At 33.2% G+C, this 24,023-nt stretch overlaps 2 protein-coding genes across 2 annotated transcripts; both read right to left on the reverse strand.

Moving 5' to 3' along the window:
- Positions 1-3,169: 3,169 nt before the first annotated feature.
- LOC129285602 (translocase of chloroplast 159, chloroplastic) lies at positions 3,170-7,600 on the reverse strand. Its single transcript, XM_054921351.1, has 2 exons — positions 6,606-7,600; positions 3,170-6,506 (listed from the first exon to the last, which is right to left on the reverse strand). The coding sequence occupies exons 1-2, from the start codon at positions 7,420-7,422 to the stop codon at positions 3,415-3,417; spliced, it is 3,909 nt and encodes a 1,302-aa protein (XP_054777326.1). The 5' UTR covers positions 7,423-7,600; the 3' UTR covers positions 3,170-3,414.
- Positions 7,601-13,689: 6,089 nt separating this feature from the next.
- Positions 13,690-18,093, reverse strand: LOC129284784 (nuclear transcription factor Y subunit A-7-like). The gene is made up of 6 exons (XM_054920260.1): positions 17,850-18,093; positions 16,437-16,499; positions 15,193-15,335; positions 14,847-14,945; positions 14,599-14,763; positions 13,690-14,397 (listed from the first exon to the last, which is right to left on the reverse strand). The coding sequence occupies exons 2-6, from the start codon at positions 16,462-16,464 to the stop codon at positions 14,212-14,214; spliced, it is 621 nt and encodes a 206-aa protein (XP_054776235.1). The 5' UTR covers positions 16,465-16,499; positions 17,850-18,093; the 3' UTR covers positions 13,690-14,211.
- Between the last annotated feature and the right edge of the window lie 5,930 nt (positions 18,094-24,023).

The raw sequence follows: 24,023 nt of genomic DNA on the forward strand, positions 1-24,023 counted from the left end.
CTTCTATTATTATGATCACTATTTAGTAATACTTTTTTTGTCTTATTTTTGAGTCATTTTCAATATATTTCATCAAAATTAAAAAAATCTTAAATATTATTAATTTTATTTTAAAATTTAATAAGTTTTCACCTCTATTCTTAATAAGAAACAAGAAGAATTATTTTTAATAATTTTTATTGCCATTTAATAAAAGCAAAAAAGGTAGAGACAAGTATAAAAAATAATGAAATGTCTTATAAATATAACCAACATTAATTTTCTCTTGTTGTTACATAAATAAGACCAGATGAATAACTATTATAGTAAAGAAAAAAGATTCATAAGTTTAAGTCTTAACATTCTGAGTTAAGATGTCATGTTCTTTTACTATCCTTATCTATTTATGCTCTCTTTTTATTTTCAAGTAGCCATTCCCCATTCCTGCAAGTTGAATGGTAGAATTAGTTTTATTTTTTTATGTAAAGATTGAATATTATTCATATTCAAATTTAATAGGGGGGGAACAAATATTGCGGAATGCATTCCACCTCGCATGCGTGATGTGAGGCATAATAGAAATGGATCGGATAGCTAGATGCATCATTGTTTCGGAGATATTCTACTTTTGATCGATATGCAATGCCTGTGATTATATTATTATTTATTTATTATTAAATAATCCGATAATTATTATATAATTACGTACTGTCTCAAAAAGAAGAGCCTTTAGCATGAACATTGTATGCGTAAGTATTTCGGTAACCAGCCACCTATCTAATCATTTCTTTCATCTAAACCTCACTGCCTTCGCCTTTTCTTTTGTTGTTTGTTAATATTAATAATCATAATATAAACCATTATTATTTTCTGATATTTGGTTGTGCATAAAAGAAATAATTATTTCCTAAGCATAAAAAAGTATTCACACACACACACACACATTCTTTTCTCTATCTATTAACATTTCAATCTAGCTCTTAAAATAAGTGATAAGAGGTTCGGTTCTGAGTCTTTATAATATATAAATATACATAATATTGAAAAAAAAGTCTGGAATTTGTTTTCAATATTTTGTGGATGGTTTGTTGTGTCTAAAAAGGAGTTGATGAAATGTGATTTGGAAGCTATATAATTTTAAGACACAGAGCAGTTGAAGTCAAAACACAAACATATTATGGCGCCAAGAAAGCAGTTATGTTGATTGTTGAGGCAATCCTTGGGGCCATGATCACATGAGAAATTGGAGCTATTTGGAAGATAATATGGGGGCAAATGATTGAAGAAATTTAGTCATTTTAAAAATTCTACTCCATAGAAAAGAGGCATACACCCACAAACTTACACATCCAGACATACCTACATCAAGTTTAAATTTGAGACCACTTTCAAACAGGAAACGTCGTCACTAGACAATTAGTTATTAATAAGAAACTTAGTCATTAAATATATAAATATATATATAAAGAGAGAGAAGAACCGGAAACAAAAATATTAAATGAAGATGATGATAATAAAAACAAAGTGAAAAAGTGAGAGACAATTGAAACAAAAAATGGTGGTGAATTAGTGGGTGAGAAGAGAAGAGAAGAGAAGAGAAAGGGATGTGAATGAATGAGAGGTTTTTTGGGAGGTTGGTGGTGGGTAGTTCTTGTGATCAGTCTGAGGGAGACCTGCAAATGATGAATAAGTTGTTGAGGTCAAAAGTAAGATTGCTCAATTTCTGAATTCTGATCCATCTCTACAGATTCCCTAACATGTTTATCTGTGCTCTCTTCTCTTTTTGGGAATCCCTCATCTTCTCTTTCACTCTTTTCTGTGTCAAGGATAAGAATCGAATCATATTTATAGATTGGTGGACGAGCATGTCTGAACATGTCCTTTCAAATTCAATGGAGGCTGAGTTATGCATACCTATGTGTATATGCGACATGATAATGGATGGACTCTCGCTTTGACTATCACATAAAATCCAAAAAACAAAACCGCATATTTCATCGTGCTCCTTTTGAATTTTTGACGACTCATGTTTCATATCAAAGCCTCTGTAAATAATCATTTTGATTGACATATTGACTCATCAAGTCATTGACTCTGCCCTACATTATTGGATTTCAATTTCTTCATTCCTTATAAACAATCTACCATATTATACATTAAATTATTAGTATCTTGAGTAATTACGTGTTTTCTGATACTCTTATATTTTACTAAACTCAAATTTAGCTAAAAGATATTAAACTAAATTACACTTTTCGCAATGTCAGATTCCCAATCATTTGATGCCCAAAATAGAATGAAATGAAAAAGAAATGGGGGTCCTCGCTTCTCTTCTGTTTTGCCTGTATGTTTGAGCACGATACAACATGATTGAAGACGATATAACAACCATAAAAACAAGTTTGAACTGATAGCAGGAGCTGCTAATGAAGGACCCTCCATAGAAAGACCAATAGTCTACTATTATATCAATTATGCCATTGCTCCAATTGTCCATTACAAACTTAGTAATAGCACAGAAAATAAAAATCGAAGCCATTTGATATAAACAGAGGTGAAGGGGATGAAAGAGCTAATATATATATATTCATCTGAGTTATATAAACATGAAGCAACCTTTCCCCACGTCTCTTTCTTTCGTCAGTAGGGGCGACGTGGGAGTTTATCACAATTTCCACTAAACCGAGGAAAGCAAAGCATCAACGAGCATTCGAGAGATCAAGCCAACATGTATTCATTATTAGAACTTCAATTCTTCAAATAATGCACATAGCCAAAAAAAGCACTGGTCATTCACGCTCTCGTACCTCATACAACGGATGGGTACTATGCATGGCCCTCACCCTACAGCCACCAAGCAAGGTCTGCTAATAACATAAGGCAATCAAACGAAACAGAGAATAATTCTAATTGTTGATTGGGTTCATCTAATAACACAGCAGGTATGTGTCCTACATTGCTTCCTATAATCAAAAAATAACTGTCTTGGAAGCAAATACTCAAAAGCATACAAGAGGTAACAAAGTTCACATGATACGTTTTTTATGTCTTTAGGGGAACTAAAACGGGAAGGCACAGTAAATGACCCTGACAAAAAAGGTTCAGAAACTAATGTCGATGAGACGGTTCATGCAGTTCTTACACACCAAGCTCATGGTACCACCACACATGCAGCTGTGTCCTAAGTATCTTGGACAATTCAAACTTTTATTAGCAATGAAGAAGAAATAACAGGAACCAGCAAACAACAGTTATGAATAAATTCCCTCGTGGTTTGGTCTCAATTCCAGTACAATCACCCCAAAATAGTAGGAAATCTATTGGTCTAAACACGATGAATAGCTCACTCATTATTGGAGAGAATGATAAGCAGCAACTAGCTATGCTAAATTCAGATTCTACTTCTTGAACTAGTAGCATGAAAGAAAACAAAATTTAATAGATGGCATACTTCTCGCTAGCCCCGGGCCAGAAGTTCTTATAGATTGCTCTGGCAATTGGAAGAATGGCAACAAGCGCAATCTGAAGCTGGTCTGAACTACTTGTTCGCACACTGATCTGCCCACTGAGCTTGTTGTTCAATCCCGCACGGACAGCCATCTTGTAACTTCGTCCAAGAGAAAATTGGGACTGAAAATTGGCCCCTAAAGCCAAGTCTCCCCTCCACTTCACAAGAGAAAGACCAAGTGAAGACTGATCCTGCCCAATTGGAAAATCTGCCTCTCTGAGACGCACTTCAACATTGGCACCATAAGCAGCATCTCCCTGAGACCGCACAGTCCCAGTGCTGCCTACTAACACCAAACGTTTCCCCAGAGCTATCTGGTCCTCAAGTTTCAGCCCAGTGGACACATTTTCGCCCAAAAATGTCACAGATACCCCAGCAGCAGTTTTATTTCTTTTCAAGTTTTTGAATTTTGTCTCTCCCCTGACTATGTATGCCAGCTGCTTTCCAATGTTTTGTATGTCAAATCCTGCCATGGTGGATCCATTCTCTCCATGCTTTGCAGCAACTGAGGAATCCAAATGGATGGTGAAGTCTTTCTTATCCTTAGTGATCTGAACAGTGACTGCAGCTGGGAATTGGTTGACAAAGGCTAGACTGTGTTCAATGTTTACACCGTCATACCCACAATCATGGTCCCAACCATGGGTGTCTAACACTGGCCTTGTCAGGAGCTGGGAAGTTGGCTCCAGGAAACGGTATCTGTAAGCTGGATTGCTACTATCAAAAGATGGAGGCAGGGCCATATCAGGCAATGGAACTGGCACAGTGGCTGGACCTCCATTTTCCTGATCATCTTCCTCCGAGTAACTGTAATCATTTGACGTAGCTTTACCTTTTTTCTTCATCTCTCTCATCCGTCTCAACTCTTCTTTCCACTGCTTCTTTTGGAGAAGTTTCACTCGATATTCATACTCCTCAAAATATGCCTTGCGCTGTTCTCTGCTAAGCTTTGCAATCTGAGATTTCTTAAGAGGCTTAAATGGTGGGAGCTGATCAAATTCATCTTCATCTTCATCTATATCAGAATCGGACAAGTCAGCCAACTCAATGTCAGAATCACCATTGTCAACACCTTGATCAGATGGGAGTTTTGGGTGGGTACGTGACTGCAGCAGCCATGACAACAAGTATGGAAGTGGAGGGGAGCGAGCACGAAAACCAAAAAGTCTTCGGTGGTCAAATTTATCCTGAGTTTTAGACAGGTTACTAGCTTCAGAAAGAATCTTCATTGAGTAGCATAAGAGCAACAACTGTGGTCTCCAACTTTGACCATTAGGAAGCACCTTTTCACCATCCCTATTTTTTCGACAAGACGGATGATTTTCAACCAGAGAAACTGGATTCATTAAACTTGGATTCATGAGTCGCAGGTCACCAACAGCTTGTCCTATACTTTGTTGAACTATATGAGATCGTTGAGCAACAAATACATCATAGCCAAGCGGAGAACCTGATGGCCCATCAGGAGGAGCAGAAGCAGCATGCGTCAGAGTGACTATAGCACTTTGCCAGATTGAAGTACCAAGGGCATTAGTGATTGATCTTAATAACGGCAAGTCATTGAGATTCCTCGTTTGTGTGTCCAGACGATCCACATAGAGTACAATATCAAGAGGGAATTTTTTCGTGAACTTCTTCACCATAGACAAGACTTTTCTATTGACACTTTGTTCCATGGCAGAAGATTTCAAGCCTGGGGTGTCAAAAATTCGTATCTTGACCCCGTTTACCATCCCAACAATTTCAGTCACAGCACTTGTGGCAGGTCCATATGCATTAATGCTGGTCTTCGTTTCACCAAAAATGGAATTAATGGTAGCACTCTTACCCACACCTGATTTGCCAATAACTAGTATGTTCAGGGAGAATTCCAAGTCATCTCTTCCTTCATGTTCAAGCTGGGAAGCGCTCCTCTTTGCATCATCCAAGGTAAATAGTTGCACGCTTTGCCTACCTGCAACAAGTGTCAATCGGGATAGAACCTGAGCTGCTATAGATTCCTCTGTAGTAAAACCCAGTCTCTGAATCAATCTTAAAAATTTAATCCTTATTTGCTGCACTTTCTCCAGTTTCTTCTTCTCTTCTTCACTTAAATTTCCATCAGAATCAGCACCCGCTCTGAGATTGGGAGGAGTGAAAAGACTAACACGACTTGGTCGGGCTGCAGGTTTTACAGAGTGAAGTGATGGTCCCAAGCCAGCTGGGCGCTCAACAGAGAAAAGCCTTGACCCATCTTGAGAGGTTATTGTGATATTGCCACCATCTTGTCCACCACTAGTTGCTGCTTTTAGAAGAGCTGCCAAGGCAGCAGAATCAAATAACTCTTTGCCATCCCCTTCTTCATCAGTGTCTACTTCTTCATCTGAGTCAGTCACAATCTGACCATCAATTCTCTGTGAGACTTCTCGTGAACTTTCAGCACCAGAGTATGAGTCAGCACCTGAATGCTGTTCCAACTCCTCCAAGAACCGCCTTGCATCTTCAGAGCTCCCAAATATCATGCCCTCAGCCTCCTGGTTTGAAACTGAACCATCAGGCTCTCCTGCACCAAGATGATGCTTTTCTTCATCATCCTCATCTTGTCTCATTGCTTCGCTCCAGGAAGAATCAGGATCCACATGTTCAGCTGTATGAGATTCACCAGACGCATTGACATGCCTGCTAGTTTCCTCATCATCAGCTTGAGTCTCTACATTTATATCATCTTGCAGAGCCTTCACCTCAGTATCAACATGACTATCAAAATCAACATCTAGCTCCTTCTCTGCGGGTTTACTATTACCATTGACTACATTATCAACATTCTGGTCAGCCTTGGCATCCAATATCGAAAACTTATTAACAGGTTCTTCAGCAAACCCTTCAACTGAATCAAACCCATTATCCACGCTAATACCTCTATCTGGAGCAGCCAGCCCTTCACCTTCAGAGGCCCCAGTGTCCTCCTTATCACTAACAACAGCCACTCCAGACTCCAACGTGCTGACCTGTGAAGTGTCAACTACCGCATCTACTGGGCCTGATATTTGATATCATAAATTCAAAGGAATTACAATACGATGATTTCCAACCAAAGAATCTAAATGGTAAGTTCGATAACTATGGGTGTTAGTGTTACCTGCTGTTACCCCTTGAGCACCAGCACCACTGTCAGCTTCAACTGCAGTCGCTTGCGCTGTATCGTCTATGAGCTCATTGTTCTGCTCTTTATCAGCCTCGTCATCGTTCAAGTCGTGCGGTTCTACCCCATTTTGCTCAGCAATAATTCCACCTTTAAACAAAGAGTCCATGCTTCCCTCCACTTTTCCACCCTCAGACCCCACATTATTAATGTCACCGGAAAGCTGAGTAGATTCCTCGTGGCTATCATTGAAATCACTCTCCTTCACCACTTCACCAATATTCGAATCCTTTAGCGACTCCGTTTGCTCCACATCCCCCTTCAATTCCCCCGTCGATGCTCCAATTTCAAATTTCTCCGCCGTAGCCTCTTCAGCTAAATTCAAATTGCCATCACCGGGTTGGTCCGGGTCACCGCTTCCCAAAGTGTCATCTTCGTCATCATCCGCCGATACCTTGGCTATAGGCCTCCCAGACTTCGGCGTGAAAAATTCCTCGGAATTCACAAGAGGGGCACGAACAACTTCCCCTTCCACGGGTTTCTCATCGGGATAGATAAGAATTGGCCCCGTGGACGGCGTCTCAAATTCCTCACCGCCACTCAGGAACCCATCATTCTCGGACCCGTCATCATCGCCGCCGCCATTAACAATAACATTAGTATCCTTGTTATCGTCAGCATCTATAACACCGGTAGTTTGCTTCTGACTCAAAGCTTCTTTATCCCAATCATCAACCGAATAAGATGAAGCAGCAGGGCCCGATTGCTTGGAGGCATAAGGGTCGATTTCTGGTGCAGCGCGTTCGGAGTCCATGGGTGAGGGTGGCTATAGTTGAATGAAGGAGATGGAACAAAAGATTAGGCTTTGATGAATAGAACAGAGAGAGTGAGGGAGATGAAGAGAGGCCCTGAAGAGATAAGGTTCGGAGAAAGAGCCTCTCTCAGGTTTGAGTTTAGAGCAGTGGTAAACGAATGCGGGTGGCTTTGAGGGCTTTTTCTCAGGCCGAGACTATGTCATTCCATCTTAATTATCACGTATCAATTATGGTACACTTAAAAAATATATAAAAAATAAGACTTTCTTTTAAATTTTGTTGAAATGATAAATAAACATTTTTAAAAAATATTTAAATATTTTTTAAAAAAATAATAAATCATGCATGCCTTAATTTTTATTTTAAAAATTAAAAAATTAATCTTTTAATCTTTCAACTTGTAACTTAATCCCTTAACTATAACTCGCTATGACTCAATCTTTCAATTTTTGACAAACTTATAATTTAATTCTTATTTTTCAATTTTTCTAAAAAATTATCTTTATCAAATAAGAGAGATAAAAGAAATGGCCATATCTTACTCTAAAATACCCTCCCTTACTCTTTAATGTGAAATTTAAGCTAACATAAAAAAAAAAGAACTAATAAAGTTGAGAGATCAAACCATATACAAGTGAAAAGTTGAGGGGGTAAGTTAAAAGTTAAAAGATTGAATAACAATGAGTCATAATTGAAAAACTACACTGTAAATAAGTTAAAAGTTAAAAAACTAGAAAATTAAATTTTTCTAAAAATTATACAAAAATTTTATTTATTTTATAAAAAATATAATTTTTTTATTAAATTCTTGGTGAGGCTACCAATTGGATTAATTTAGTTTAAAGACATATAGCACGGAGGTGAAAGCAAAGACGTCGAAGGCTCTAAAAAAAATTATTACAATAAAGATCTATTAATTTTACATTGGATATTATATTATAAAAATACGGACATGTTGTAAAAAATTAAACCTTAACTTATTAAATTTTTAAGAAAATCCTAACATAAAATAAAAGTTAAGGTTCAGCTTTTCATAACATGCTTGTATTTTCATAACATAATATCCACTATAAAATGGCTAGGCTCTTATTTTAATAATTTTAATTTTTAAGGACTTCAATATCATTCTTCAAAAAAAAAATTAATATAGATAAAATGTCACAACAATTTTGATAAAATTTTGAAAATATATCTTCATAATTAGTCAATATACTGGCTAAAGAAAGTAGTAAAAACAAACCAACTCTATCAACAATTAAAAATTTTAAATAATTTAAATAATATATGAATCAAGAGTTTGATGACTAGTTAACATTAAACGTGGAACTTGGGTATTTGTTTTTCTGCTCTTCTTGAAGCAACGACATTACTTATAATTTTTCGTGCAAAAATCCATTACTTATAATTTTGATTTTCTAAATAAAAGGGATCAAAAGTTTAATATTCTTTTCACTTATGCATAAAGAAAGTGTGTCTGACAAGTAGCATAAATATCAATGACAAAAGATCCATTTCTGGTGACCCAAGATAAATGTCGAATAAAGGTTAAAAAAAAAAAAAGAGAGAGATAAATGTCCCATACATATCAACAAAAGAATGACATGCCATGCCTTTTAATTTTATACTAGCAGTTATTGCTGGACCTTTTCAAGGTTTTCTATAAGAAAGCTAATCTATGTATATTGATGAACGACCTGAAAAGTTTTAATAAATCTTATTGGTTGTGAAACATGAATAGTGTAGTTCATTATTTATGGAATGCATGAAATTCCACGCTAGCTTTACAAAATATTGGAACTATTGTCATATTTAAATTTAAATATGATATATTTCTCATCTTTTTTTTTGTTTTTGAAAAAAAAATAAATTCATGCTCTGCATGTGCATGATAATATAAAATTGTTATTAAAAAAATAAGCATCAATATAAAACATATAGCAAGTGTCACTTTTTTTAAATAATTATGAATAATGCCAGCCATGTTTAAAATTTTATAAATATGATTTATTTTATATTATATTATATATAGATATATAAATTGCGCAGTTGCATTTATAATGGTTTTTAACTCATGAATAACCAAATGCCCCATCAAACAATTTTTTTTTTACTAAGAGCGGAAATAATATTTTATTGATAATTGGAATAATAACTCATGTCATGATGCCATAAAAAAAATTGATAACTCATGAGTCATGTTGCTTGAATGTATTGCTAATTTGTGGGTTGGACAATGCCTCTTAAACACGTCCGTCCGTTTTGTATTAATGACAAAACTTTCAACTGTTTTGTTATTTTTTAAGTAAAATTATAAAATTAAAGAAACATTTATCATTTTTTTAAATTACTCCTTATAAAACCAGAGTTTATTTTCCACAAAACAAACTTGATTTCTTCACATGTTAAAGACTAATTGTAAGGGTACTTCAATCCAAAATTTTCAATTTTTAAATATAATTATTATGCTTGACCCATATTTTTAAAATTATATGAGATGATTATAATTTGCTTACATTTAAATATGGAAGGAGTGTCAACTAAATTAAATCATACTATTATTCATGAATCACAACTTCTAACAAGAAATATATTCCCTTCAATTCTAATTATAAGATAAAATTAATTAGTTTCATGGTTTTAAAAAAAATACTTTAGTCAATATGCTTAAGCTTATAAAAAATGTTTGACTTTTCAATTTTGCTCTACACTAAAGTCAATAATTGCAGTAAAATGCGTATGGGAATTATAACTTGGCACGATTAGAGAAGAGAAATAGTAAAAAGAAATTACCTATTCATTAAAAATGTAAGGTATTTTAATCAAATATTATCCCAATAAAGTAATTACTTATCTTTAAATTAATCATATCTTTCTATATTTACCTCTATTTACACCCTAAAAAAATATAAAGTGATCTATTTAATAGGGACACTTAAAAAAAAAAAGATAATACTTACACCTTAAAAAACTAAAAACGTCTTATATTTTTTAACATCCAACTCTTCAAAAAATATCTTACATTTTTAAATAGAGAGAGTAACTATTATTCTATTTGGTCAAAAATATAAATATTTTATTTTAACTAATCTTGATTCAAAATATAAATAATCTAGTACATGTAAAAAAAATTACCTTTTTGCTTGTGTATTTATTGACCTAGATTATCTCTCAGGTCTCGCTCATTATAAAGTGCGTTGGTACTTGAAACTGAAGGTAATATATATATATATATATATATATTTTATGAGAATGGGAGCTTTGTTGATATGCAAAAAATTTCAAAAACATTAATTATATTTTGGATTGGAGGTGAGTATACCTTTATCTGATGTTTGGAGTAATTAGGAGATGATGGAGTATATATAATGATGGATTTTTACTTCTTGGCTCATGATATTTACGAATGATATTTTTAAAAGAAACAAAAATCTAAAGGTGAAGTGGACAAAATGGGTTGATTTTGTCAACAAGAGTTTCATTGGAATTATCAGGGAAGGGGAAGAGAAGTGCAGAATTCGGATTATGTTTGGTTGCGGATAAAGGATAGCGTAAGGGATAGGAATAGTAGTAAGTTACGGCTTCGTTTGGTAGTGCTTTGTCTGGATTTGGATGGCTCATACTTATACGTGTATCCATTTTCACCCTCTCGTGCCTCATCTCAATTCATTGGTCACCATTGCTCATACCTCTCGTCATCTCATCGTCCAAACTATTCCCAAAAACTCCCCAAATATTTGGCAACAACTTACATCTTGCTTCATATTTGATATTTTTGGAACACAACTTTGGTTATGATGTTCAATTTCATGAGGCTTAACAGTGCATTGGTATAATTTTCAATCAACAAATAAATAATGCATTTTTCTTTTAAAAACCCTGTTTGAATATTTAAATTTCAAATGTAAAAATATTAAAAATTGAATTTATTTCGTATTGTGCATGCAATAAAAAATATCAAGTAGTCATATTGTACATAAAATTGTGAGTCCTTGACCGCTAAGTAAGAAAATGGCTTAGGCCCCATGATGGGTTATAGTATTCCAGCTCCTTTTTTAATCAAAAGTAGACATGTTTGGGAACACAAAAGTCATGTTGGCAAATTATACAAGGCTACTCAAATATCCATACATGGTATGAATGAATACTAAGCTATGGAATCAAATGGAAAGATATCTATTCCCAGCTAGGGTTTTCTTCCACTTCTTCATAACTAGTTTCTCAAATTTAGTTATTTGTTTGCGTAACTCTCAAATTTCAAAAACAAATCATATTAAAAATAAAGTATATTAAAAAGTATGCAACGAGAAAATTCAAATTTGAATTCATCCAATATCCATAGCCAAAAACAAGACAAAACTAACACACCCAACAAATTTTGAAAACCATTATAACTTTTTGTGAACATTTGATTAAATTTAATTTAATGCTACTTTTATCTTAAGGTAAATGTGCAAATTTATCTTAAAACTTTTTTTTCAAGGACATTTGTTATCTTTAACTTTTTTAAGAGCAATATTGCTCTGTAACTCTTTAAAATAGTGCAATGCTGTCTTACCATCAAAGTTGATCGTTTGTCTAACTTAACTTGCCACGTAACATTTTTTAAAAATTAAAAAATGATAAAAGTATAAATTTATTTTAAAACTTTTCTTCTAGGAGCACTTGATATTCTCAACTTTTTGAGAGTAATATTGCCTCGAAACTCTCCAAAACGATATAATATTGCCCTATTGTCAGAGCTGCACATCACTCTCCCTCCTTCACAATCAGCCATTTATCTCATCTTCATTCCCCCTTTTTCTACTGTCAGCATTTGCAAGACAAAAACTAAATAAAAATCCTCATAGTTGTCGCCCACATAAAGACCATATTTACTTCTATCTAATTGATGTTGATCAATTTGAGTTATTAATTGTTTGTTCTTGTTTCTCTCTAGACAAGGGGCAGAGAGAAAGCAAATAAAGAACACAACTTATTATTCGAAAAGAAAATTTTTAATTGCCTATTTTACCTTAGAAAGAATAAAATTACTATATCATTTTAGAACTTATCACTAGTTTACCAATTATTATTGTTACAGTAAAAATAAAGAGAAAAATTAATTAACTGGTTCTTATAATTGTACTGAGTTTTCAACTCAGTCCATTTACTTTATATTGTCAGTTATCAGTCAAAAACTGTTGCACCTAGTGCTAAGCAAGATTAAAAAACCCGCATAACTCGCTGCCACATCACCACACTCCTTCTCTTGGTCTTCTCTCTCCGGCATCTCCTCTTTCTTCTCCTTCTTAACATATGTTATCACCATCCTCCTACTTCCTAGCTTCTATTCTTACCTTCTCTCTTCGATTGGGTGCTACTCGCCTGTACTGTCAAGAAAGGCCTTACTAAATCTCTACTTCCACTAACTTCATTGATTTGGTCCCGTTGCTTGCAAACTCCACAGTTCAGACTCTAATTCATTAATTGATCAAACACCTCTAATAGCACATTGAAGATGGCCACGGAGCATGAGATTTGTTCAAAATTAATTTCAGCGAAAAATTAGACCCATCTCAATGACAATTTAATTTCATTTTCAAACTTAAAAAAATGTTGATTTATTTTAATATCAGGTTCTTCAAAAAGACTGTCAAATTTGATGATAAATAAGTCTATAATCGTGAGTTAGATCTGGACGATTATGACTTGAGCATCCAATTTTCGGTGTAAGAAGGTAATTACAGACAGAATTGAAAGAGTCGACGAAGAGAGAGGGAGAGAGAAGGCGAAGGGAAAAAAAGCCATGCAAGAAGAAGCGTGCTGATGTGGCGACGAGGCATGCGGTTTTTTAATCCTACTCAGCACGGGCGCAACAATTTTTGACTGATGACTGAAACAATAACGAGTTAAGGACTGAATCGGTGATATCATAAAGGACAAGGACCGAATTACTGGCTTTCAAAGTACAGGGACCGCATTAAAAACTCGGTGAAATGATAATAACTAATTAATTAATTTTCCCAAAAATAAAACTAAAATTTCATGTCAAACAAGAAATTGACTTTTTGAAGAAAACAAATAAAAGAATATAAACTTTTACAATATATATCAAAATATCAAGGAATCGACTACAATTTTTAAAACAAAGAACAATCAAACATCAAGAAATATAAACCTTTCACCATCAGTTCAACCACAAAATTCAAAACTACAAAATAAATATAAAAAAAAGTGCATTTACATGTAATAATCAAAATTCAACGAGTAAAAATAAGACCTAAATGTCATATCAACAAGGACTAAATCTTAATCATTACTATATATAAATACACTACTAGCTACGATATCCATTATCCATCATTTCCTCGCCAGACCTACCGATAACCAACACAATTCTGGGTTAAATCTCCCTTGCTTAATCATGACAAACCACATTCATTTGATCTGCAACAAGCTAAATGTAAAACAATCCAACCAACCAAATCGCATGACTATGGATAATCTCTTAAGGATCCACATTACCCGTTACAAAAACCAAAAAATGCCCACACAACAAAAATCTCATCTATCCAAGGCTACAAAGGATAACGCTGAGAAAAAAAACTATGGTCGAAAGCACTTCAATTTACATTTTACCTGCTTCATTTTGCAACCTCCCTAACAAGCCTTACTATGCAAAGCCTGTGGGGTTGTGCAGAACCAGACTGAAGCACATAGTGCCACATCTAGGGCTACTATTGGTTGAATATTTTTCTCCTGATATACATTAGACCCGTGCTATCTAAGAAATAGCCATTTCTGTAGTTTTAGGAAATCCTATCTGATGAAGCAAGATCCTTTTGGTCAGGATTGAGATTGGTATTGGACAGTGATTTATCTGTTGATGACACCTCATTCTGTTGGTTCTCGCTTTTCTTTGAATTAAGAAATCTACCTCCGCATCCTCGTGCTCTTCTCAATGCATGCAAATGCCGGGATTCATGCAAATATGGCTGCAAGTTTAAAATAATGATCGAGTACATCATAGAAGGAGCACTAGGATACACAGGAACATGCGAGTCTATACATCTATGGCAACAAAAGATTTCAGCATCAATAAGACTAGTGGCTTCCAATACAACTTCCAAGATCTTTCATCACTTCTTTTTCCATTTAACAAGAATTATATGGAAAAGATGCACAGAATAATATACCTTGCGATTCCTGATAACTTTATTTAATGATTCAGCTTTGGCACGAGACTGTCTGCGTCTCAATATACCATGATACTGCTTTGCATTGACAAATACAGGCTCCTCAACTGCATCTGTTGGTAGAGGAGCACCAGCTTGTTGAATTCCCATTAACTGAAGATGGACCTGCCACAAAATATTGTTTAATGATCAACGAATCAAGAAAGACTTTTCACAGCCATTGCACTTTTATTAGAACTAAAACTAACCATTGGTTGTGTTCCATAGGGCTGTGGGGGATAAGGCTGCGTCTCATATGGAGCAAAGATGCTCCTATAGTAAGGATCTGGGTATGGGTAAACTTGTGCCTTCAAAAAAAATAAAACAGAAATAAGCAAAATGCATACAATATTAAATACTAGAAATTGGTAAGTAACGCTATTTGCTACTGCTGATATAGGATTTCTCAAATTCCTTAAAGTAATTAAATATTAATTAGGATGCAAGTTCTAATATGAGTACTTATGGGCTGAAAAGAGATAACTCCAAATGTCAAAACACAAAAGTATCAAATTTTAATCTTCAAAGCAAAATTAAAAAGGTTATTGAAAATACCATAGGATGTCCAGTTCCAATCTGTGGAGGAGGCGCTGCATACTGAACATTCTGGGTAACAATACCTGAATCAGAAATTCCGTTTGTAGATGAAGACTGCATCTCTGAGTTTGATTGATGTTGCTGCTCATTAGGTTCGTTTTCTGGCAATCATATTCCAAAGAAAGTTCAGATATTTTTTTTCTTACACACTTTGGCGAAGGGGACTTGGAACAAGTGAAATACAGTTTATCATCATAACTAATTTATCTGCTATGTCTTTGAAGAGGAAACTGATGTTTTCATCCCATCCTTGAAGAAATAACAAAAAATTATCAAGGAAGCAGAAAACATGAAAAGTGAGCTACTACAATCTTTAGATATATTAGTTGTATGCTTCAATTGTTTTCAGAAAATATATATACAGTGTGGTTGAAATTTGATGCACCTTCCATACAGGATAAAATTTTAAAATCTAGAATACCCTGGATTACAAAAGATACAAGTTTTATATACTGAAATATAAGTAAGATTCTTAGTAAAGTGAATAACAACGCAAGGAAACATATCACCATAGCTTAACAAGAGTCATGAGATAACAGGATATGAGACTAAAATAAAACAAATTCATATAAATTAAAATAAAGCTAAAATAAGAGGTTTAGGAAGGTATCACAATAAAAGGTTAATGATTTAAGGGCAACCTATAAAGAAAGAGTAGCATCTCGTAGGAGGTGGTCACTGGTCAATAAACTGTCGCCAAAGATTAAAGGAAGTACATAGGAAAACCCAAAAATATATTTTCAAGAAGAAAGGGGAAAACGCACACAGAGGAAGTGAGGCATAAAGGCAATGGCGAGATAGGGAGTCTTTCTGATCACTGATTACAACATCAGCGCCTCATATGCAAGATCTTATGGAAGTACAGAACTCTAGACCAAACTAATGGGAAGAAAAGCATTTAAATGAAAAACAAATATCCCAAACATAACAAGGAAAAAAACAAAACTTATGGGGACCAAAAGTGAAATTCACCACCATAATGGATAGTATTTATCATGTTTATGCCAATAGTTATGCTTATTTTCCACCTCTAAAGAGCTATTTCTTTTGAATAGGACAGTTTCCATCAACTACCGCATTAGACACGAGAAGATCTTTTAGGTTGTTCAAAAACTTTGGATACAAATATGATCCACTTATTATGCTTGAAAAAAGTAGCAACGAATAATCAATTAGATCAAGGTTTTTATTCATGAAAATACCAATCAGGTCATGATCAGATGAAGTCATAGTTTCCAAATTCACGTGCAATACTGTGCCCAAATCTGGAAGCAAAAGAAAAATTGTCAACAAAATCCAATAGCATTATCATTAACAGCTACAAGCTATACAGAGAAGACGGGGCAGGAGAAAAATAAGAAATAATTGACAGAATCCAAAATTCTCTGTGAAACCTTTATGTCCACAAAACCAGAAGACAAAAATCCACAACAGTGCTGGGATGGAAATAGCAAACAAGAAATATCAGCAGAAAAAAAGAATGACAAAATTGAAATTGATCAACAATTTCACCAATACAAAGGCAGCAATCATAAGCATAGAGCAGTCACAACTTCCAGGGGAATGAATCAAGTAGCAGCTACAGATTGCCACATAGTATCAAACTGAAAGCCTGGATGTTGCATGCTGTCATGCTACAATTTTTGTGTAAGGAAACTACGTTGCATCATACACCATGTCCCAATTCAGTAACATCAATGTTGGTGGTTTCATGAAATCTTCTTCTCAGAAATAACAGTAACAATCTAATTTAAATATTCATTTACGTCTTAAATAAAAAGGAATAAAATATTCACTTTAGTCGCTCATTAAAACCATGGTACATCTATGCATCCTCCGCAAAATAGGAGCCCATGCACACTTGCCCTCCTAAATTCACTCCCACTCCCCAGATGATAATCAATTTCTCTGTGCAAATATTGCAATTTTTCCCCAATTCCCAAATATCTCAAACGATGCCTATCCAACAAGAAAAGTGTGCCAAGCAGCACAAGAGAACTTAATCAACAGCTCTATTGGTCCCAGGCATAGAAGGGTAGAAAGAGTGTCCTGATAACACACGAGAAAAATAAGAATACATGTGTGTCATACGATGAGTTTTTAACCTACTAGAGTAAATCAATGCATACTGTAACCGCTGAAAATGGGACAAGAACACAATATAATACTTCTGTTTTAAAATGTGTCAATTCACGCTCCGAGGCACGGAAGTTCAAAACCATAATTTGCATAAACAGTCTACTCAGACAGAAAGATTCAAGATACACCCAAAAATTACATTTTGTTCAACTCAGTAAATCTATCAAAGTAAGAATGAACATCGAAGACACGACATCCCGACTAACGAACTACTTAAAATTTGAAAATAAATAAGAAAGGGAATGCAAAGGGGGTCCGCCCTGCTGAAGAACTGAAATTCACCCCTTTCATCATTCTCTAATTTCGCTTTGAATAAGTTTAACGCATAAATTAATGACAAAATCAACAAAGAAGAAAATTCCGAACTTTGAAAACTGGGAAGTTTTCCTCCACTTCGAATTCGGCGCATCCAAAGAACAATTAAGAATAGAAAATCAAATTTGGAACATAATTAAGGTCTGAGATCCGAAATTAACCTCGACAAGCTTGAACCGAATTCGGCTTCAGAGAGGAACGGAAACTCGATGCTGCGAGACAGGCGACCTCCAACAGAAATGGGAGAAAAACCACTCTCACCTCACTGTCCTTCACTGAACATTCACTGCCACCAATAAGCTACACAGAAACTTCTCTGAACCATCAAGCCCTCAACATTTTCACCAGCTCGCTCGCTCTCCTTTTCCCGATCGGTTCGTGGTGGGTGACGTGGCAGCGGGAACATTTGAGGTTTGTGAGGGAAATTTCGGGCAGGAGAGAATGGGTGACCGAGAATCGAGAGAGAAAATCTGGACCAAGGAATGGGTAGGACCCACTGGATAGTGGTGGAGATTAGGTCTCACCGCTGACCGTAGGGGGAGCTCAGGGAAGATGGATGAAGTGTACGGATCGTATCAGGTGGGCCCACCCACGCGGATTGGAGTTTTGATAGGGTTTCTGTTTGTTTGCGGCCACCTATTAAAATGCTAAATTCCACGTTTTATTTGTCTACGTAAAAAGTAAAAAGTAAAATTCTACAGGTACAATGACAATTAGGGACCTAAGGTCATTAATTATAAAAATGAACTATGGTCTTTACTTTTGAATTAAAAACATGCATTAGTACTAAGATATCATCTACTTAAAAAATAAAAAATTAATATTATTAAAATTATTATTATGGGATGATAATATTATTAATGTTGGAAAATCAAGAAATAATAGTTGTAAATGAATTGTTTCCTATAATGAAATTAAAATTTAATTTTAAAACTTTTTAAGAACACTTATAAATAACTAAATATACATAGTCATTTAAAAATGTACGAAAGTTATTTATGAATATGAATCCAATTACTTGTGAATTTTTATGTTTATTAATATATAAGTATATCAATTGAAAAATAAAGAAATGATATAATTAAAATTACTGTCATACGATGAAAATATTGTTAATTTTAGTTGAAAACCCAAAGAATAATAGCTAAGAATAGATTGTTTTTTAATATAAAATTAAAATTTACTTTTAAAACTGTTCAATAACATTCATGAATGTATAATAGTCACTTAAAAATTTATTAAAATTATTTTTGAGGGGCATTTTAGACTATTTGTATTTTTTTAATTTTAAGTAAGGATTATGATTAGTTATTGAGATTTTAAAAATTTAGAATTTTTAATCGTAATCAATGTCCTTAAGAGTCTCTAATTGTCATTTTTCCCAATTCTATATTGCGTGGTTGTGATAGGTTCCAATTCTCACTCTGATTTGTCTGTTCAAAACAGACTTCTGTTCTTCAGGATTTAATTTTTTTACATATTAAAATTATGTTATCTTAATTTAATATTTGTTAGTTTCAAAAAGTACGGTGCACCGTTTAATTTATAATAGAGGCTATGAGGAGAAGAGAAGAGACAACACTATAAGAGGAGAATGAAAGAACTGATAGCTTTCTCATTTCAATTCAATGAATACAATTAAAATATTTTATATTTATAGGCAGGGATATAACCGACCAAATCAAATAAAATATATAAAATATTAATAATAATAAATATTACAATAACAAAACGATATGGACATGCACAAAATCGTCTGACATTTATAATACTTTCTCTCAAAAGTTTAGATATTGTACCTCTTTAAAACTGTAAAAAAAAAAAAGCTCAATGAGATAAAATCTTTGTGAAAGAAAAAGAATACACAATATTTTCAACCTTAGCAAAATTGCCTTATTAAAAATCTTATTAGGAAAACCTAATAGGAAAAAACTTTGATTAAAGAAAAAGAGTATAGCATAATATTTACTCTTCCTGATCATGGTATCACTCCTTGAGTTTTCTTAAGTCATTGCATCCTAAACTTGTATGTCATTTTATTGAATATTCTTTGTTGCTTGTGCCTTTGCGAGCTAATATTCTCTTCTGACTAGACTATGCATGAACCATTGCTTTCATGTAATTTTTTGAAATATTTCTTCTATACACATCTTTTGAATATGAATTCATTTTCCACTTATCATATATTTTGTGAGAGTAACAAAACAATCTTGATATACATGTATTTTCACAAATAAATAACTTTTTGGAGGTCAACTCATGTGGTTCAAATTAAACATATATAACACATATGCATAATTAATTAATTTTGATCCTAAATATATTTAGTAAAGCAACCATTCGTAATTTCACAGACAGACCATATCATATACATAATTTCATTGCAAATCAATGCAATACCATAAATGATATTACTTCTGTCCCAAATTATATGACACTTTTAAAAGAGTTTCTTCATATCAAAATATAAGATATTTTAAGTAGATTAAAGTTTTATTAAATGCATCAATGTTAATATTATGCTTTCCTTCTCTATAATTAATTTTCATTTCTTTTCTTTTCAATATATTAAATGATGAGTATTTTTGAATGTTTATATTTTTGTTTTAAAAAGATGAGGTTGTTAAGTGTATTTAATGAGGTTTATTGATATGTGAGATTTTATTTAAAAGAGTCTTATAATTTAGGTTGGAAAGAGTGTTGTGATATGAAAGTAATCATATATGGTGCTTCAAGATCATATTTTCTAATATTTCATGAATGCAACGTTTATGAACTTATAGTTCATATATATACAAGAATCTATATAATACATAGATAATGCATTTATTCAATTTTTTATTTTCAGCTATTCATTACATCGCCCTCATTTTGGGATAACAAACCATACAATATAAGCCTTCTAAATCCATTTTTTTCTTATAAAAATATCAATTTGTTTCAGTTAAAAACAAACGGGAAAAAGAAGTATCTATCCCAACATCTACTCCCAAGGTTATTTGAACAAATATTGATTTGTGGTGGAGTTTGTACAATCAAGATCTTTGGTTCTTGTTAGGAAACCAATTTTAGAGGTGTTTACAATATTTTATTGGCTTGATGCATGTTAGTATTGTAACATGGAAAATCTTGTTTTCCCAATATTGGTCTAATCATCTCATTAAAGGCACAAATAATCTTAATAAACTATTGTGACAAATAGGCCTTTCTTTGTATCAAAATTTATTTAAACATGAGATATAAAATTACTAGTATTTTCAAGTGAATCATCTAAATCAATAGACTAAAAAAATGTGCACATAATATAATTTTTCTCTTACAAACTTCAGGTTGTGAATTGATTGATATGGATCAATGATGGATCTATTAATTTCATTGTATCTTTGTATGGCTCCCATGGTGCCTATATGAGCTAAAATCAACTTAATATCTTTTATATATCTGGGATCCAATCTTAATTATAGCTAGTGATAATCTTATAATTTTCTTCAAACAACATATGAAATTTTCAATGAAATTAGAACCGTGTGCAGTTTCTAATTTTTAGAACAGGTTCAAGTCCGTAACAGTAAGGATTTCTTTGAGTTTGAAATAGCTCATGTGTGTTTGGTTTATCTAGAAGGGGAGAAATGATAGCGTCTTCAACATTTTACAGGTGGATCCATTAGCTGTGATTATTAAAGCTAAATCTGCAGTGGCTGAGTACTGGAATGCATGTGAGCCCGTCAATCCTCTGTATGATGTGGATAATAGCGAGGTACAGCCGTTTGCTTGGCACCCACCAGTACCCTTTGGCTTCTTGAAGATAAATCTGGATGGGTCCTTTAAGATGAAGAATAACGCTGCTGCTATTGGGATAATTTACTGCAACTATGCAGGTGAATACCAATGGGGTTTTGTTGGAAAAATTAAATCCTTATCTGCTTTTATGACTGAGGCCATGGCATTGAAAGAGACAATGATGCTTGCGGTTGATCTGGGTAATCAAAATGCGTTATTTTTGAAAGTGATTGCTCTTCCCTCGTCTTTTGTGTTCAGAAAGGCCAAATTGATCAGCGTGATTGGTGCTGTTTCGAGAGGCAGTTCATGACATCTTAGATTTTATGGCCTCCAACGCTGGTTTCTCTTTGTCGTTCACACGACGCGATGGTAACAAGGCTGCAAACTTTCTGACAATTGGTGCTGGTAAGGATGTGTTCCCTTGTAGGTGGGTGATTTCACCAACACCTCCTTCGTCTTCCATACTAAAGACGGATGCTATGTACAATCTAATTAGTTGTCAAACGCAGACTCTTCAGCAGTGGATGCATGCATGGGAATTGGCTAATGTCGTTGTTTTTTTTTTTTTTTTTGTTGCCTTTTCTAACTTTGTTTGCTGCTGGTTTTTTTCTCTTGTTTTGTCATTTGGTTTCGTTTTTTCTTTTTTGGTCTTTGTATTTGTCTCTTGGAACTTTTTCTGGTGTTTTAATGAAGTCTGCTATTGGCCCAAAAAATAAAAATAAAAATCAATTACGCCAATAGTTTGAGCCTTTTTTATTATTGAAGTTTTGAAAATTAGAATTTTTTAGTATAAAATGTTTTTTGAATCTAACTAGTGTAACTGTAAGTTTGAAAATATTGGCTGAAACTACTCATTTAAAAATGCAGTTGAAAACAAAGTGCGGAACGCAAAATGTTACTCAATTCCTCTCTATTTCCAAGTTTGAACATGTATTTTATGCAAATATTAAATATAAAAAATTGAGAAACTGTAGAAAGAAAACATTGTAATTTATCAATGGGATTGAATCTAGTGAAATAAAAGTCATCCCTCACAACATGACGAATCAAAATTTGAATATTGCTTGTTTGTTATAACATAACGATGACTTATTAATTCTTGAACATTACTTGTTATTTACCAAACTTTACTTATAAATTTGACATGGTCAATTACAAATTGAAATGCTTAAAAATTCATTAATAAATAAACTTAAAAAAATAACAAGTGCTGATCATGAATTAACAAATCAATGTTATACAAAATATATAAATTTTTAAACCTCTCAATTTGTAATTAACCATGCTAAATTTATAAGTAAAGTTTGAAAAATAACAAATGTCATTTAAGAGTTATCAAGTAATTGTTATGCTATAACAAACAAGTAGTTTTGAAATCTATTACCTAAATGGACAAGTTATTTTAATGACTTTTAAATATTAATTTACAAATGAGCACTTGTAATGTATATTAATTTACAAGTGGCCTTGAAACTAAATTATTACCTATGCGAACAAGTTATTTTAATGATTTTTAAATGTCAATGTATAAATGAAAATTTGCAAAAGTATATGAAATTTTAATCTTTTCAATTTATAATTATGCATATCAAATTTATAAATAAAGTTAGGAAAATAAAAAATATTATTCAGGAATTAACAAATCACAGTTATATTATAACAAATAAGTAGTCTAAAAACTAAATTTATTACCTATTTGAGCATGTTATTTTAATAATATTTAAATATCAATTTATAAATAAAAATTTATAAAATACATTAATTTTCAACCCTCATAATTTGTAATTGATTATATCAAGCTAACAAGTAAATATAATAAAATAATAAATTTCATTTAAAAATTAATAAGTCAATATTTTTTATAACTTGAAAGTGATTTAGAAACTTAGATTATTACTTTTTTTCTGTGTGGTATAATTAAGTAGATTTTGTGATTTAACAGCTATAATCCTTTTGGTTGGCCAATGGGTCATAAGTTCAAACAACACTCCATTGACCACCTTTCTTAAATTAATTAGTTATTAGTGTTGGGACTTTATCTATGATCACTGTGAGGTTTGACCTTTATCTTAAAAAAAAAAATGTAAGGGTATTTTTATTATTTTACACTCAAAATTATTTACTATGTAATCTTATTATCGAGAGTGTAAAATCAAAATGTTTTGGCTCTTTTTTGTGAAAATGTTACTTTAGTGATTTTAGGTTGTGATTTTTTTAATATATATTAATAATCAATAATAGAATTACCATCGTTTTTACGGTTTCGGACTAAATCAAAATTTTGAATCCTCTCATTCGAACAATAATGTTTAGTATTTTGGCATAAGGGCTAAACTAAAATTTGATACACTGCAGTACGAGACTAAAAAATTAATTGTCCCTTATTATTAAGGAAAGATTTAATGACTTTATTGCCTAGTCGATGGCGCAACTCATCGAGCCGGTGACACTCCGGAGGGCCAAAAGGAAAAAACCGTCTCTTCCCAGCCGCCAAAAGACCACTAAGACGTGGCTTGTCAAACTTCTGCATGATCAAGGCATCTAACCCCCCCCCC

The sequence above is a fragment of the Prosopis cineraria genome, unplaced genomic scaffold, assembly GCF_029017545.1.
Source record: "Prosopis cineraria cultivar Desert tree isolate PC_DT_omini unplaced genomic scaffold, ASM2901754v1 PC11, whole genome shotgun sequence".
Taxonomy (NCBI): domain Eukaryota; kingdom Viridiplantae; phylum Streptophyta; class Magnoliopsida; order Fabales; family Fabaceae; genus Prosopis; species Prosopis cineraria.